This window comes from Schistocerca serialis, chromosome 2 (genome assembly GCF_023864345.2).
Source record: "Schistocerca serialis cubense isolate TAMUIC-IGC-003099 chromosome 2, iqSchSeri2.2, whole genome shotgun sequence".
NCBI lineage: Eukaryota > Metazoa > Arthropoda > Insecta > Orthoptera > Acrididae > Schistocerca > Schistocerca serialis.
In genome coordinates, this window is record NC_064639.1 from 318,990,678 (window position 1) to 319,008,138 (window position 17,461).

Below are 17,461 nucleotides of genomic sequence, written 5' to 3' on the forward strand. Positions count from 1 at the left end.
AGGTCATTTATATAGATCAGGAACAGCAGAGGTTCCAGGACGCTTCCCTGGGGAACACCCGATATCACTTCAGTTTTACTCGATGATTTGCCGTCTATTACTACGAATTGCGACCTTCCTGACAGGAAATCACGAATCCAGTCGCACAACTGAGACGATACCCCATAGGCCCGCAGCTTGATTAGAAGTCCCTTGTGAGGAACGGTGTCAAAAGCTTTCCGTAAATCTATAAATACGGAATCAACTTGAGATCCCCTGTCGATAGCGGCCATTACTTCGTGTGAATAAAGAACGATGTTTTCTGAAACCATGCTGATTACGTATCAATAGATCGTCCCCTTCGAGGTGATTCATAATGTTTGAATACAGTATATGCTCCAAAACCCTACTGCAAACCGAACTCAATGATATAGGTCTGTAGTTAGATGGATTACTCCTACTATCCTTCTTAAACACTGGTGCGACCTGCGCAATTTTCCAATCTGTACGTACAGATCTATCGGCGAGCGAGCGGTTGTATATGAGTGCTAAGCAGGGAGCTATTGTATCAGCGTAACCTGAAAGGAGCTTAATCGGTATACAATCTGGACCTGAAGACTTGCCCGTATCAAGCGATTTGAGTTGCTTCGCAACCCCTAAGGTATCTAATTCTAAGAAACTCATGCTAGCAGCTGTTCGTGTTTTAAATTCTGGAATATTCAATTCGTCTTCCCTGGTGAAGGAAGGGTAGAACGCATTGAGACAGCAGACGCTTTCAGAACTATCAGCGTTGGATTCTGAAGACAATAGAAGCAAATAAGTAGGAATAACAAAAGATTTAATACTAGCTTCACCTCCACGCAGAAATCAGTTTTTGGTGACCCACCTCCACTCTCTTACGTGCTGGATATTTACGCAAAAGTATTCAATATGAGGCAGAAAGTGGTAGTGTTTATATTTTTTAATGGTGAACGGCGAGTTGGTACGGCTTACCGCAGGGGTGTACACGTTTAGGAAGAGGCAGTCCGTGTCGCCCATGTACTCCGCTCCGTCCCCCTCGTCCGCGTAGGCATCGTGCTGCAGGCAGCTCGGCCCGTCCTCGGTCGCGTCCAACATTCCGCTCCAGGGACGCTTCCGCGTTGCCTCCTGCACACACAGTGACCCGCGATCAGATGGCCGAAGTCTCGACACTTGTTTCAGTTTCCGTCGTCAATCTACGAGGAAGGCAGGCTTGCAGATATTCCGTTGGATTTTAATATCAATTTGATTCAACATTATCTACGTTTAAGGGGCTCCGGAATGCCCTATACTTGCAATGTTAAAATAACGCTTATAAATTACATCTTTCCTCACAAAGTATTTGAGATAGTAAGTTGAACTTTTTACAGATTATTTATTGGAATATGGGCTACAAGTTAACACAGGGATTTTACAAAATTTTAGTTCAGTTATTAAAGATGATTTTTTTTTTCAATTGTAATGAAAATTCACAACATTTTTTTCCAATTTTTTATTTATATATTCAAAAATATACAGTTTTTTGGAAAAAGGCTGTGTTAAATTATGCAGATGGTACTGTGTAACATTTACTGAAAGTTTGAAACAAATATGTTTGGAAGATCCTTAGAAAACATGTAATTAGTATGAGAAAATAAAAGTTTTGGGAATCGAGCGACAAAGATTGGATTAACTTTTTAGTGCATTCCAGGTCCATAGGATGAATTATCTTCATCCTCTGCAAACTCCTCCTCCAGCTTCCTTTTGTTCCTCCTCCTGTTTACTCTTGCTTGTATTTCTAGACTCTTTACAGCCCTGTCTGCAGCCCGAAGGCGTTCCTTGTCTAAAGCAAGCATCGCTCGTTGTTGTGTTCGTAGATTTTGCTACCATTTTCTTCAGTTGCAGTTACTGGAACACGTTCCAAAAGGTGGTCATGTATGAACACTTATCACATTTCAGTTGTATTTCACTAGCAAGTCCTACGTGCTTTATTATGGAGAGTTCCAGACCAACTTCACTACAATGAATACATCTTACACAGTTTGAAAAAATTCCTTTGAGAACCGACATATCAAATATTTCATTCACATCCGATTCGCCCATAAAACATTCATAGTTTTCACTCATTGAACCAAGCTTCTTCTGTGAAGTATTTTCTTTCCCACTTTGACTGCTATACTGCTATGGGCAGGTGTACTTGAGAGGTTAGGTTCACTCACTTGGTTATCGTCTTTATTGTTTACAGTAATAACACATACCTTTGGCTTTCCAACATTTCTCCTTTTCTTAAAAGCCTCAGAGGATTTCTAATAACTTTACTTTTACTCATTATTATACTTCAACAAAACAGAGACTCAAGAAACAGAATTAATTACGAATATTTTCGAGATAACGACAGAGTAAATAAACATGAAACAATCGACAATCACACCAGCGATATATATTGAACCATCACAGGTTAGCCACAACACATACTTTATCTCACATCACTAAAATGTACCTGATGAACACGGACGTTAATAATAACACCATTTGACAGCAATTTAACAGCGCCACAGTGGATCACGCCCATGTAGAACACATTTCAAAAAAAATTTAAAAATAGTTGTAGTCTTCGGAATTGAATAAATTATATATCTATTAAAAGGTAATAGTCTGCAGATTCAGAAAACGCAAAAAAGTAAAAATTGAACTTTTCATGATTTTGAGCCTTTCTGGAGCCCCTTAACGAAAAGGCATACCAGTTATTAATAAAATTAATAAAAAGTTTATTAAATCTACAATTGATTTCAGCCTCTACATTAGGCCATTTACAAGTAGATCTGAAAGTTCCGTTATTAATGCATGATGTGATGTATGTACAAATATTGGTGGTGGTGGAAAGTTCCTATGGGACCATACTGCTGAGGTCATCGGTCCCTAGGCTTACACACTACTTAATATAACTTAAACTAACTTACGCTAGGGACAACACACACACACACCGATGACCGAGGGAGGACTCGAACCTCCGACGGGGGTAGCCGCACGGATCGTGGCAATGCAACTTAGATCGCGTGACTATCCCGCGCCTGTACAAATTTTCCACACAACAGTAGATGAAAAACGAAATTTGTATGTGTACAGTATAAGAATAGAAAGAACGAATAACTTAATTTTGTGCTGTAGAGAAGCATCGTCAAATGATAAATAAAAGTAAATGTCAAGCTGATTTACAAGTTATGCACCTAATTACATCGTGACAAAAATGGGTGTGTCATAAAACGGTGAAACTACAACAACCGTACAGTTCGATACATTACAAGTATCAGCATACTTTAACTTGATGGAGAGTTATATTCTGCGGTGTTTAAAAGTTCACACGATATCGAAAACAACCTCGTAATCCTTCATACAATGAAGAAGGGATAATTTAGGGACACACATGATGGAATAACTGCAACTAGATATATGTAAACACGATTTTGTGAGCAGTCTGCAGGACGTCCAAAGTACGCTAGTGCTCTCTGCTCTTCCCTGTGGTTTAATATTTGCTCACCAGAGGACGTAACTTTACGCTGCAACTATTTTACACTTTTATTAAATCTAAACATAATACTTTTAGCCTTTGTCTCGTAAAGTAAGCACTTTGAAATTTTGTAAACATCAGAATATAACTCTTCTTAAAGTTAAAACATTTTAATACGTCTAATGTGTAGAAACGTACTGTTTTTATAATCATGACACGCCAATTTCTCTCACAAAGTCACTGGGAACATACACTACTGGCCACTGAAATTGCTACACCAAGAAGAAATGCAAATGATAAACGGGTATTCATTGGACAAACATATTATACTAGAACTGACATGTGATTACATTTTCATGCAATTTTGGTGCATAGATCCTGAGAAATCAGTACCCAGAACAACAACCTCTGGCCGTAATAACGGCCTTCATACGCCTGGGCATTGAGTCAAACAGAGCTTGGATGGCGTGTACAGGTACAGCTGCCCGTGCAGCTTCAAAACGATACCACAGTTCATCAAGAGAGGTGACTCGCGTATTGTGACGAGCCAGTTACTCTGCCACCATTGACCAGACGTTTTCAATTGGTGAGAGACCTGGAGAATGTGCTGGCCAGGGCAGCAGTCGAACATTTTATGTATCCCGAAAGGCCCGTACAGGATCTGCAACATGCGGTCGTGCATTATCCTGCTGAAACGTAGGGTTCGAATGATGGGTAGAGCCACGAGTCGCAACACATCTGAAATATAACGTCCACTGTTCGAAGTGCCGTCAATGTAAACAACAGGTGACCGAGACGTGTAACTAATGGCACCCCATAGCATCACGCCAGGTGATACGCCAGTATGGCGATGACGAATACACGCTTCCAACGTGCGTTCACCGCGATGTCGCCAAACACGGGTGCGACCATCATGATGCTGTAAACAGAACCTGGATTCATCCGAAAAAATGACGTTTTGCCATTAGTGCACCCAGGTTCGTCGTCGAGTACACCATCGCAGGCGCTCCTGTCTGTGATGCAGCAACAAGGGTAACCGCAGCCATGGTCTCCGAGCTGGTAGTCCATGCTGCTGCAAACGTTGTCGAACTGTTCGTGCAGATGGTTGTTGTAGTGTTGGCAGAAGAGCCAACACCGTGTTACTAGAGGAGACCGAAATGCACGCGTTTTAGCTCACGCAGGCTGGCGTGGGGTCTGGAACATGACAAGGAATTAGTGATGAACGTCGTTCTTCAAGGTAAATGATTCACAATATCAATATCAATAGTAGCTGAATATGGCGGCTTGCTAGGTCGTAGCAAATGACGTAACTGAAGGCTATGCTTAACTGTCGTCTCGGCAAATCAGAGAGTATGTAGACAGTGAACCATCGCTAGCAAAGTCGGCTGTACAACTGGGGCGAGAGCTAGGGAGTCTCTCTAGACCTGCCGTGTGGCTGCGCTCGGTCTGGAATCACTGATAGTGGCGACACGCAGGTCCGACGTATACTACCGGACCGCGGCCAATTTAAAGGCTACCACCTAGCAAGTGTGGTGTCTGGCGGTGATACCACATTCCTCCCCCGCAAATCGGCGGGAAGGTTGTGGTATATGGCCGCCGTCCGTCGTGGGGAGGACCCCATGTTGACGTATGCAACGAGGTGGGGAGCCTAACAACGGGCGAGGCTGTGCCACCCGTACCCTGCCATTCGGACCGCGGGGAGTTAGGAAACGCCTGAAAACCTGCTCCAGGGTGCACGCCAACATGCGGTGTATGCGGCCGTAGAGAGACAGGACGGGCCGAATGGTCGACCTCCATCGGGCCGGAGCACCCGACGGGCGAAGACGACATATGGTCCAGAGCGGGCAAGAGGTTCATGTCGGAGGACAACTGGTCCCGGGGAGCGATCGGCGGCGCCTGACCCAGGGAGGCGCCCGATGGCTGCGGCGGCGCGACCACTGCGGGCGTCGCCGGCCGGAGAACAGGCAGCGGCGGCGGTGGCGGCGGCGCGTCGCCATGGGGCAAAATGGAAGGCAGCGTCGGTAACACCTGGGGCTGAGGCGAGCCAGTAGATGGGTCCCCAGAGCGCTGACCGGACGGCACCGTCGCTGAAAGCAGACGGGGAGCGGCAGATCACGTGCGACGACAGAGGCGCAGCTGATGCCGACGCACCTCACCAGAGGCCCTCAAAACCAGATACATAGCGCGGCCGAGGCAGCGAAGAATGCGCCCTGCGAGCCAACGCCGTGAACCTCGTTAGTGGCGATAGTATACAACGTCGACTGTAGCAAAAGCAGGTGTCTGCCGCTGCACAGGAACCTGATGCGGCGGATGCAGCAAAGACATCAAGGTTCGATGAGGACGACCGTGGAGCAACTCAGCCGGCGAGCTACCATCTCGGGGCTGAGAGCGATACGATGACAAAAAGAGCAACAACGCGTCCTCCCGAGAATGCGACTTTTTCAACTTCAGCATCTGGGACGTGAAAGTCCTGACCAATCGTTCAGCGGCACCATTTGACTGTGGCGAAAACGGCGCGGACGTCAGATGTTGAATACCATTGGCCTTGCAGAATGACTGAAATTCTGTGGACATGAATTGGGGTCCATTATCGGAAGCAATTGTCTGTGGAAGACCTTCAATGCAAAAGATAGCAGATAATGCTTGGATGGTGGCAGATGATGTCGTGGAAGACATCCGGACAACAAAAGGAAAATTACTGAATGAATCTATCACAACCAACCATCGAGCATTCCAGAATGGACCAGCAAAATCGATGTGTAAGCGTTGCCAAGGGAAAGTGGGTTTTGGCCATGCAAAGAATTTCTGTGGTGGTGCTGATTGGTGTTCGGCACACACCATGCAAGAAGAGCACATATTCCTAATCGCGGCATCGATTCCGAACCAGGTACAGTGCTGACGAGCAAGTTGTTTCGTTCTCACTATACCCCAATGTCCTTGGTGGAGAAGCTTTAAAACAGAGGACTATAACGAACATGGCACCACGACCCTGGACTGATCATTATTAGAACGCAAAAGCAAAACACCACGTCGAACAAAAAGTCTCTCTTTCTGAGCACAAAATCGGCGAACCAACGGGTCCCCGATCCGTGACTTTGACAAGGGCCACTGCATAGCAACAAAACGCAGAACGGTAGCAAGGACAGGGTCGGCAGTTGTGGCTGTAGCGACATGATGAAAATCAATCGGAAACGATTCGACCACGTCATCGGTTTCCGAATCGATGAACATGCAAGCAAGTTCAGAGGAATCGAATGCCCTATCCTCAGCAAAAGGCAAACGGGACAACGCATCGGCGTTTCTGTGCTTAGCAGTGGACCAATACAAGATATCATAGTGGTACTGCGAGAAGAAAATAGACCAGCGAATGAATTTCTGTGCTGTACGTGGAGGTACAGGCTTGTTCGGATGAAAAAGCTATGTCAAAGGTTTGTGGTCTGTGATTATGGTAAAGTGACGACTATACAAGAAGTCATGAAACTTTGTAACACCAAAGACGAGTGCCAATGCTTCTTTCTCGATCTGTGAATAATTTCTTTGCGCAGACGAGAGCAACTTGGATGTAAAGGCAATAGGTTGATCGTGTGAGCCATCTTTGTGCGCAAGCACAGCACCGATGCCGAAATCCAATGCATCCACCATCAACAAAAGGGGCTTCCAGGGATCGAATGGCGTAAGGCAAGTATTGGAAAGTAACGCCGACTTCAACGGACGGAACGGTGCGTTCGCATTCTGTCGTCCAGACGAACGGAACACCTTTACGGCGTAAGCAATGAAGCGGAGCTGAAATGGACGAGGCATGCGGCACATATCTGTGGTAATAATTAATTTTGCCCAGCACACTCTGTAGCTGCTTCAAATTCTGCAGCGAAGGCAAGTCTTGTATGGCAAGGAGGTGCATGAGACTGGGATGTAGGCCTTGGGCATTGAGTACATGTCCCAGGTATGGCAAGTCACTAGCAAAAAACACACGTTTGGCCTTCCATAAGCGAAGACCATTGTGTCGCAAGACCTGAAATAATGTTCTGAGATTGGCTAAATGTTCTTCTTCCGCCTTTCTGGAGATCACAATATCGTCCAGATAGTTTGCTGCAGTAGGGACCGACGCCCCAACAGTTTGTAGATATTGCTGAAACAATGCAGGGGCAGATGCACACCCGAATGGCAGTCGTTTGAATTTATACAAACCAAGATGCGTGTTAACCACCAAAATGTGCTGGGATTCTTCATCCACCGGTATTTGCAAGTACGCATCTGCTAGGTCCAACTTCGAAAAATATTGGCCTGGGCACAGTTTGTCAAAAAGATCTTCCAGGCGGGGTAAAGGAAAAATTGCAATCGCTAGTTGTGGATTCACTGTTGCCTTGAAATCCACACAAAGTCTCAATTTTCCCGAAGGTTTTGGCAAAATTGCTAAGGGTGATGTCCAGAGAGAAGCCTGCACACGTTCAATTACATCTTGTGATTCTAAATTGTGTAACGTTTTTGCGACCCCACCACACAGTGCGTGGGGAACACTGTGCGCTCTGAAAAATTTCGGTTGCGCGTTTACTTTCAGTTCCAAATGTGCTTTATAGTTCTTCGTGCAACAGAGGCCCACTGCAAAAATGTCTGCAAATTCTTCACATAGACGAGAAACACTGTCTGAACGCACATTGTGGTTCACTGATAGGACCTGACTTACTATAGACAAGTTAAACAACTTAAATAAATCGAAACCAAACAAGTTCACTGCAGAAGAAGAACGAAGGACGTAAAATGACACAAGTTTTGTTTGTCCTTTGTATGTTGCAAGTAGGTTGCACTGTCCTAACACAGGGATGTCTTGACCTGAATAGCTAGTTAACTTAACATTTGCGGCATGCAATGGAGGTGTGCCCAGCAGTTTGTAAGTGTCTTGATTGATCAGTGAAACTGCAGCTCCGGTATTGAGCTGGAATGGTATCACTTTGCCGTTAATGTCCAAGTCTACAAAAAGTTTATTGTCCTGCTGACAAGAGCGACTGTGTCGTACAATGTGAACTGACACTGGTACAAAATCACTTGCGACTTGACAGGATTTCCTGCGATGTCGACGCACACTATTTGTGGGACGAACACAGTCACTGTTAGAGAGAGTGGCACTGGGCGAAGTTTCGTGAGCCTGAGTGTCCTTGGTTTGATTCCGATTCTGGCGTGAAGCAAAGGGCCTGGAATGGTTTTGAGTTTAGATCTGATCTTTTTCTGGATAACTCTCTGAACATGTCCTTTTTTATTACAGTAAAAGCAAATAACTTGGCGTGACGGGCAATTCTCACTCGAATGTTTAGTAGCGCACCGCGGGCATGATTTGAGCACTGCATTTGCTTGCCAGCACGGCACATGTGGCTGAGAGCCTGGCGGCAGCGGCGCGGCCGGGTGCGAGGGCTGTTTACTGCTCCGTGCAGCTCGCCCGGTAGGCTGGTTAACCTGACACACGGATGGCGAAGTTTCAAATGATTCCTGAGCAAAGTCAAGTGTGTCCTGCCAATCCAATATGTCCATCACTTGTTGAAGGGAAGGACTGACTAGTTTCAAAATCTGTTCCCTTATACGAACATCAGAAACGTTCTGTGCAATTGCATCACGCGCCATAGTATCTGAATAAGGGAGTCCACATTGACACTCAAAAGCACAATCCCTAGTAAGGCCTTGCAAAGTTGCAACCCACTCCCAATTAGTCTGACCTTCCATATGTTTTGTTTGAAAGAAGGTATACCATTTCGCAACTACATTGACTGATTCTTTGAAATATGCATCTAATGCAGACAAAATTTCGTCGTAGGAAAGAGTTGCTACGTCGCGCCGGGGGAATAATTTGACTATCACACAGTAGGTTTGCACTCCGACGGACGACAAAAGAAAAGGCTGCCGCTCGTTACCTTGAATTCTGTAGGCAATAAAATTTGGACAGTACATCTGGAGATTGTGGCTAAGCCATTACACAATGAAATCAGGGCAGTATAGATAAGAACACCGTTTTTACTCTCGTCGCCGATGTAGTGTTGGCAGAAGAGCCAACCGTGTTACTAGAGGAGACCAAAATGCACGCGTTCTAGCTCACGCAGGCTGGCGTGAGGTCTGGAACATGACAAGGAATTAGAATTCAGAAAGTGGACGAAATTAGTTTGATACTTAACTTTAATCCATTAATGATGAACGTCGTTCTTCAAGGTAAATGATTCACAATATCAATATCAATAGTAGCTGAATATGGCGGCTTGCTAGGTCGTAGCAAATGACGTAACTGAAGGCTATGCTTAACTGTCGTCTCGGCAAATCAGAGCGTATGTAGACAGTGAACCATCGCTAGCAAAGTCGGCTGTACAACTGGGGCGAGAGCTAGGGAGTCTCTCTAGACCTGCCGTGTGACGGCGCTCGGTCTGCAATCACTGATAGTGGCGACACGCAGGTCCGACGTATACTAATGGACCGCGGCCGATTTAAAGGCTACCACCTAGCAAGTGTGGTGTCTGACGGTGACACCACAGTTGTCTTGCTAACGTCCCCATCTGTTGACTTAGGGATCGAGACGTGGCTGCACGATCAGTTACAGCCATGCGGATAAGATGCCTGTCATTTCGACTGCTAGCGATACGAGGCCGTTTGGATCCAGCACAGCGTTCCGTATTACCATCCGGAACCAACCGATTCCATATTCTGCTAACAGTCATTGGATCTCGACCAACGCGAGCAGCAATGTCGCGATACGATAAACCGCAATCGCGGTAGCTACAATCCGACCTTTATCAAAGTCGGAAACGTGATGGTACGCATTTCTCCCCCTTAGACGAGGCATCACAACAACGTTTGACCAGGCAACGCCGGTCAACTGCTGTTTGTGTATGAGAAAACGGTTGGAAACTTTCCTCATGTCAGCACGTTGTAGGTGTCGCCACCGGCGCCAACCTTGTGTGAGTGCTCTGAAAAGCTAATCGTTTGCATATCAAAGCATCTTCTTCCTGTCGGTTATGTTTCGCGTCTGCAGCACGTCATCTTCGTGGTGTAGCAATTTTAATGGCCAATAGTGCATCTTTTTTAAAGCCACCTGAGATTTATGTAAGAGTTCAATTGTATCCCGTCTGCAAGCCGCTTTGAACGAACATCCAGCGGCTCCGAGATGGCTCCGGCGCCGAAGAAATATTAACGGCCACAATCAGTGAAGGGCGGAGCGCGGCCCACTTCGCCAGAGCCGCTTTCCTGTGTGGTCTCAATTCTCGTCGAGCGGCCAAAAAGACAACATCTGATTGACAGCCTGAACCGCGTGGGCACAGTTCGCTACGTGTACCGACCCGCCGACAACCGGCCATCCATCAACGGACTTTCCAGCCGGCTTATGGTTTTGAGGCGTGGTCTGATCTGTTGGCCTTCCAACTGTACGCAACCTGCTGCGTGCCAAAATGTCCTTGGCTATGGGCTTTTTATGAACTTCGCTGTGGCCAAGTTGAAACATGATTATGTTTGGTAGAAACACTTCTTGTTCGTTACTGAATTTTGGTGAGATATTCTGTCTTAGCTTGCGCGGCCGTTGCTGTCGGCTCTTTCGAGAAAGATTGTAATTACTGGTTACTGTTGTCATGGCAATTTTTTTCTTATTCTTTATTTTGTGGGCCGGCCGGTGTGGCCGAGCGGTTCTAGGCGCTGCAGTCTGGAACCACGCGACCACTACGGTCGCAGGTTCGAATCCTGCCTCGGGCATGGATGTGTGTCACGTCATTAGGTTAGTTAGGTTTAAGTAGTTCTAAGTTCTAGGGGACTCATGACCTCAGAAGTTAAGTCCCATAGAGCTCTGAGCCATTTGAACCATTTTTTTTTGTATTTTGTGGACCCCCATTCAAACCAAAAAGCTACTTTACACCTCTGGTGTATATGTTTTGGAGTTAGTGTTGTATAACTACCAGCCTGAATGTGAATTCTCAGTGGACAATGTTATGTATTTTAATACTGATGGTGTTTTAAAAAGAATGTATGTAGCTGATTTTATAAGCCTACGATCTCAAGGCTATTTCCTTTAATTCTAGTCTTGCAAACTGATTATTGCGAGAGTTTAAATTTTTCTAAGTTTTTAACCACCTATATAAGTAGTGCTATCTTGTGCTTTTTAAAAATAGTTCTTTGATGTTATTATACAGGGTGGCGCAGGGAAACGGGAAATTTCGAAATAACGTCATTTCCATGAATAAATTCGTAAAACTAGTAATTTATTAACGAAAGTGAATGTATTCAGTATGCCATTATTCAGTATGTCTTTACAGTCAAAATGTCCAAAAGTGTCTCTTTACTTTTTAAAGATGACATCGGAAAGATGTGCTCCCGTTCGGCGTTCACACTCTAACAGCCTGTTACGAAAACTGGAATGCGCGGTGTAGCAAATCTTGGGGTATGGCAGTGATTTCGTTTTCGATGTTCTCTTTCAATTCATGGATTGTTGCAGGACGTGTACGGTACACCTTGCCTTTAAGATATCCCCACAGGAAGAAGTCGCATACACTAAGACCAGGGGATCTCGCAGGCCATGCAATGTCACCGTTACGTAAAATAATGCATCTTCCAAACAATTGACGAACTGCTGCCATCGATTGTCGAGCAGTGTGTGACGTGGCTCCGTCCTGCTGAAACCACATGTTTTCGACGTTAAGATTAAGCTCGTACAGTCTCGGTGTAAAGAATGTTTGAAGCATTTCATCATATCGAGCGGATGTTACTGTCACTGCACTACCATCCTCACGTTCAAAAAAATAAGCGCCGATAACATCATGACATGATACAGCACACCATATTGTGACCTTGGCGCTATGTAGTGGTCGCTGGTGAAACTCACAAGGATTGTCCTGTGCCCAATACTGAAAATTCTGTTTGTTCACGAATCCGTTCAGGTGGAAATGGGCTTCATCTGATATCCATAAGTTACCAAGGAAATTCGCGTCCTCGTTGATTTTAGCCAATATCTGGCTACTAAACTCCATACGTGACGCTGGGCCTCGTTCATGTAAGTGTTGCACAATCTGCAACTTATAGGGATGGAAGTCTAATTCGTGCAGTATTCTTTGTAAGCTTCGTCGCTTAATCCCTAGCGAAGATGCATGCTGTCGAACGGAGCGGCAAGGACTTGTCTCGATTGCAGCTCCAGCAGCTGCAATGTTCTCTGGGGTACGTACCGTTGGAATGCCACCTGGAGGTTTCTTTTTCAAGGCAGATCCTGTTTCTTCAAAATTACGCACCCACGTTGCAATCGCATGCGCAGATGGGACACGTCCATGACGTCCAAGCTGGTAATGCTGTCGAAATGTTCTCTGCGCGGCAGTCACACTATCACCATTTTTGTAAAACGCTCTCACAGCTACTGCACGCTCCGCACCAGTCCAATTCTCCATTATTACTAAATGGCAATGCGTTCACATCAATTGTGCAAAGTTTCGAACATCTGCCGGCGCTACAGTGCTGCCAACTGTAACGTTCAAAATTTCCCGTTCGCTTGCGCCACCCTGTACATCGCGGCAATAGAATTGTTAGGCTAAACAATGGTTCCTCGCTTGATTGTTTTTTCTTCTAAATGCATATTGAGTTCATAATAATTTTCATTACCGTCAATTTTACTTTTTTCATCATTTGACATTGCTTTTCTTCAGCACAACAAAAGCTACATATTCTCTGTGTACTTATATTGTACACATCTAACATTTCTTTTTCATCTCCTGTTAAGTAAAATATTTATACTGTGTTGTCAGAAACAGTCTGAAAAACTTGTAAGGGCGTTGCGAGGTGAGTTCTGCTGAGAAAAAAATTGTTAACGAAAAAATTCGACAAGTTGCGATGTTTCCGATTTAATTAGCCTTGAAATTAGCCAATAAGGTTGATGCGCGCGCATATTCAAGCACTTGTTCGAGATAAAATGTGGTAATACGCAGGAATCTGTGGGTTCTTGACTCAGCACTTGTTCAAACGCTCATTACCAGTTAAAATGTGCCTTTTTGAGAAGGGATGAATTTAAGTTATGTGACCAAAAGCTTTGTTAGTTCCGTTTGAGGAGACCAAACTTAAAACGCATTTGGCGACACTGTCTCTGGCAGACTGGTTGAACCTACGATCGCAACGACCTGATTGGTTAACTTTCATTATATCGGAAACGGCGTACGTATCGAATTTTTTTGTTAGCAATTGTTTGTGAGCACAACCTATCCTGGGACACCGTTACAAGCTTTTCAGACTGTTTCTGACCACCCTGTATATCCATTATATTATGTATTAGAACTGACAGTTCCAGCTCCACTTGAAAACTGACAATACTAATACACCGGGCGGATTCGTGCCGGGCTAGCTTGTTGAACATGTAATTGAACTTGTTTGATAGTAATTATACAAACACACAATTCACTGTTTTTTCTGTGAAAGTGTGAAAAATGGAAATTATTTGTGGTTCATAAAGTGGACTACAATTGTGCAGTTTATCGTATTCTGCTAATAAAAAGCGAGTGTAAACAAACCAGTTCAAAATTTAATTATTTATACAACAGTTGTTCCTCGCTAACAGTTTATTACAGCCTCAAGATAACATATTCACGACCTATGTGCTGCTTTCTGCGCAGGAGACAACAACTATAGAAAACCGCAGATTGGTGAACATTATTCCGAACTATGCTTTCCACTCACGCCGTTAGAAGCAACTAGGCACCTCAAGTGTACTGCAGTCTTAGTACAAATGAGATCAGTGATCTGTGGTAACCCAGAGGAGGTATGAAGGAGGGAAATTTTCGATGGAAGTGATTTATCATACACATATAAATCCCTCTCGCCCCAAATCTCTCTCTCTCTCACTTGCCGTAAGGTCAGCGAGAAGGAAGAAGGCAAGATTCTTCAGGTATTCTATATCTAGCTGAATCACTCACTGGTGATCAGATCCCACAGAGGCATCAAACTGCGTAAATGTTGACTGTTACGCTACATCCGTTGTTCCAAATAATCGCATACATTTTCTGTACGATTGACATGGAGTGATTTAGCGGACCAGTCTATGTGTGAGAGGTTGCCTGAGTGTCCGTCAGTCCAGGAACATATGAGAGCAGTCCTCAGAAAATGGCTGCTGTCGTCTCGGAAGAAAGGCCACAGCATACTCATCGTGGACATTTAGAAAAAAGGTTGACAGTTAGTCATCCAAAGCACTGAACTAAAATTCCTGATTCACGTTTAACACCTATGTGTGTGTCCAAGTTATAGTACCAGAAACACCCGAAAACATCTCAGAACCGCGTCTGACCTTAATTACACCGTCTCCACCCTGTGGGTAAGACACCTCATTGGGCCGTTGGCGAACGAGACAACTTGCAATATTTTCGAAGACGCAAAACACAATGTTATAATGGCTCTGAGCACTATGGGACTTAACTACTGTGGTCATCAGTCCCCTAGAACTTAGAACTACTTAAACCTAACTAACCTAAGGACATCACACACATCCATGCCCGAGGCAGGATTCGAACCTGCGACCGTAGCAGTCGCGCGGTTCCGGACTGCGCGCCTAGAACCGCTAGACCATCACGGCCGGCCAAAACACAATGTCATACCACACTATACACCCCCTGTCAACTTACTGAGCAGTTGCTTTGCTTGGCCCGTTTAAGACGTCCAGATTTGAATACCACAGTGAGCATCGATCTTTGGTGAGGTACTAGACTTCAAATGTCCATCGTATGAAGTTCCCTTCGCAATGTTTGCTCGGAATCTGGGTAAGATGGACCTTCATTGACTGACAGTAGCAGTCCCTGCCAGATTTGAAACGTGTGACAAGGTGTAACACTTATCTCCAGTACCTGTCTATTAATTTCTTTTTGCAGCTACTGTTCTTACACCTTATGTCACATGGTATTCCATTCCTTGTACACATGTTGGACAGTACGATTTCATATACAAACGAATTGGGATACTTCATTTATCAAATTAAACTGTATGGTTCCTGGGACCTTTCCAAGTCTCAAACATCTATGATGTACAGGGTTATTACAAATGATTGAAACGATTTCACAGCTCTACAATAACTTTATTATTTGAGATATTTTCACAATGCTTTGCACACACATACAAAAACTCAAAAAGTTTTTTTTAGGCATTCACAAATGTTCGATATGTGCCCCTTTAGTGATTCGGCAGACATCAAGCCGATAATCAAGTTCCTCCCATACTCGGCGCAGCATGTCCCCATCAATGAGTTCGAAAGCATCGTTGATGCGAGCTCGCAGTTCTGGCACGTTTCTTGGTAGAGGAGGTTTAAACACTGAATCTTTCATATAACCCCACAGAAAGAAATCGCATGGGGTTAAGTCGGGAGAGCGTGGAGGCCATGACATGAATTGTTGATCATGATCTCCACCACGACCGATCCATCGGTTTTCCAATCTCCTGTTTAAGAAATGCCGAACATCGTGATGGAAGTGCGGTGGAGCACCATCCTATGGTACGTTTAGCTCCCTGCTTGCTTTATTCGTCGACTTCCGCGGGCTACGCGTGAAACTTGCCCGCACGCGTTCAACCGTTTCTTCGCTCATTGCAGGCCGACCCGCTGATTTCCCCTTACAGAGGCATCCAGAAGCCTTAAACTGCGCATACCATCGCCGAATGGGGTTAGCAGTTGGTGGATCTTTGTTGAACTTCGTCCCGCAGTGTCGTTGCGCTGTTATGACTGACTGATGTGAGTGCATTTCAAGCACGACATACGCTTTCTCGGCCCCTGTCGCCATTTTGTCTCACTGCGCTCTCGAGCGCTCTGGCGGCAGAAACCTGAAGTGCGGCTTCAGCCGAACAAAACTTTATGAGTTTTTCTACGTATCTGTAGTGTGTCGTGACCATATGTCAATGAATGGAGCTACAGTGAATTTATGAAATCGCTTCAATCATTTATAATAGGCATGTATATATTCAGACCGAAGCGATGAAGTAAAATTTGTGCCAAGGCCAGGATACGAACACGAGTCTCCTTCTCACTAGGCATATGCGCGCTAACCAGTGCGCCACCCTGGCACAGTGGCTTTGCACAATTGCACAGACTACCCTAGCACGCCTCCGTCCTCAATCCAAATTCCCATTCACCCATCGGCTCACTTGATCTTTCCCCTAAACTCGAAATACCGCAAAGGCTGTCCAACTGTACAGGGATAGCACCTCAGCATCGAACGAATTGGGGCATCCTGCCTGAAGCCCAGGCATAGGTGCATTAATCAAATGAAACTATATGGTTGCTCAGAACTTCTCAAGCCTCAAACATCTATACTGTTTATCTACAGACTGAAGCGATGAATGAGCATTTTTACCAAAGCTTGGGTTCGAAACCGGATCTCCTGTTCCCTAGGCAGATGCGCTAACCACTACGCCACCCTGGCACAGTGGTCTTGCACAATTGGACAGACTACCCTAGCACGCCTTGCTGCTCAAATAAACTTCCCATTCATTCATGGTGTAGTCATGGTTACATATAAACACAATGTCTCCTTTATGTCACTCTGCCAAGTCTCCACGTCGACGTACGTTACGGTTCTGAACGTACACCCCAGTTCACTGTCGTGACTTACATCAGAAGTGGAAAGTCATATGATCGGTTGGTATTTGTTCTACACTATCTATAGCGCTCCTAAATTACAAATGCTTTTTAAGGTTGACGACTAATGCTTTGTCCAGTAAACTTTGAGCTGTGTCGACCCTCATCGAGGTTGCGCGCAGTTGCGCTCATTGGCTGTTACCCATCAACGGCGTCTCGCATGGGCCCAAGAGGGTACGCACGGCATTTCCGATCCTTTTACAGCCGATCCGGACTCTTGTGGAGGATTCTCTGTATGATGGTCAAGAAGGCACGTTCCAGTTGGCAACAAGAGTGCTAACTCATCTACATCTACACCTACATCAATACTTCGCAAGCGTCCTTAAGATGTGTTGCGGAGGGTACTTTGTGGAGCAGTGTCACTTCCCCATTTT

At 45.1% G+C, this 17,461-nt stretch overlaps 1 protein-coding gene across 1 annotated transcript in view; it reads right to left on the reverse strand.

Annotated features, from left to right (window-relative positions):
• The window catches only part of LOC126455950 (juvenile hormone esterase-like), a 119,981-nt gene that overhangs the window by 82,682 nt on the left and 19,838 nt on the right, over positions 1-17,461 (reverse strand). Inside the window, exon 3 of the mRNA XM_050091707.1 lies at positions 973-1,125. Coding sequence (XP_049947664.1) covers positions 973-1,125 — 153 coding nt within the window. The remainder of the gene's footprint in view (positions 1-972; positions 1,126-17,461) is intronic.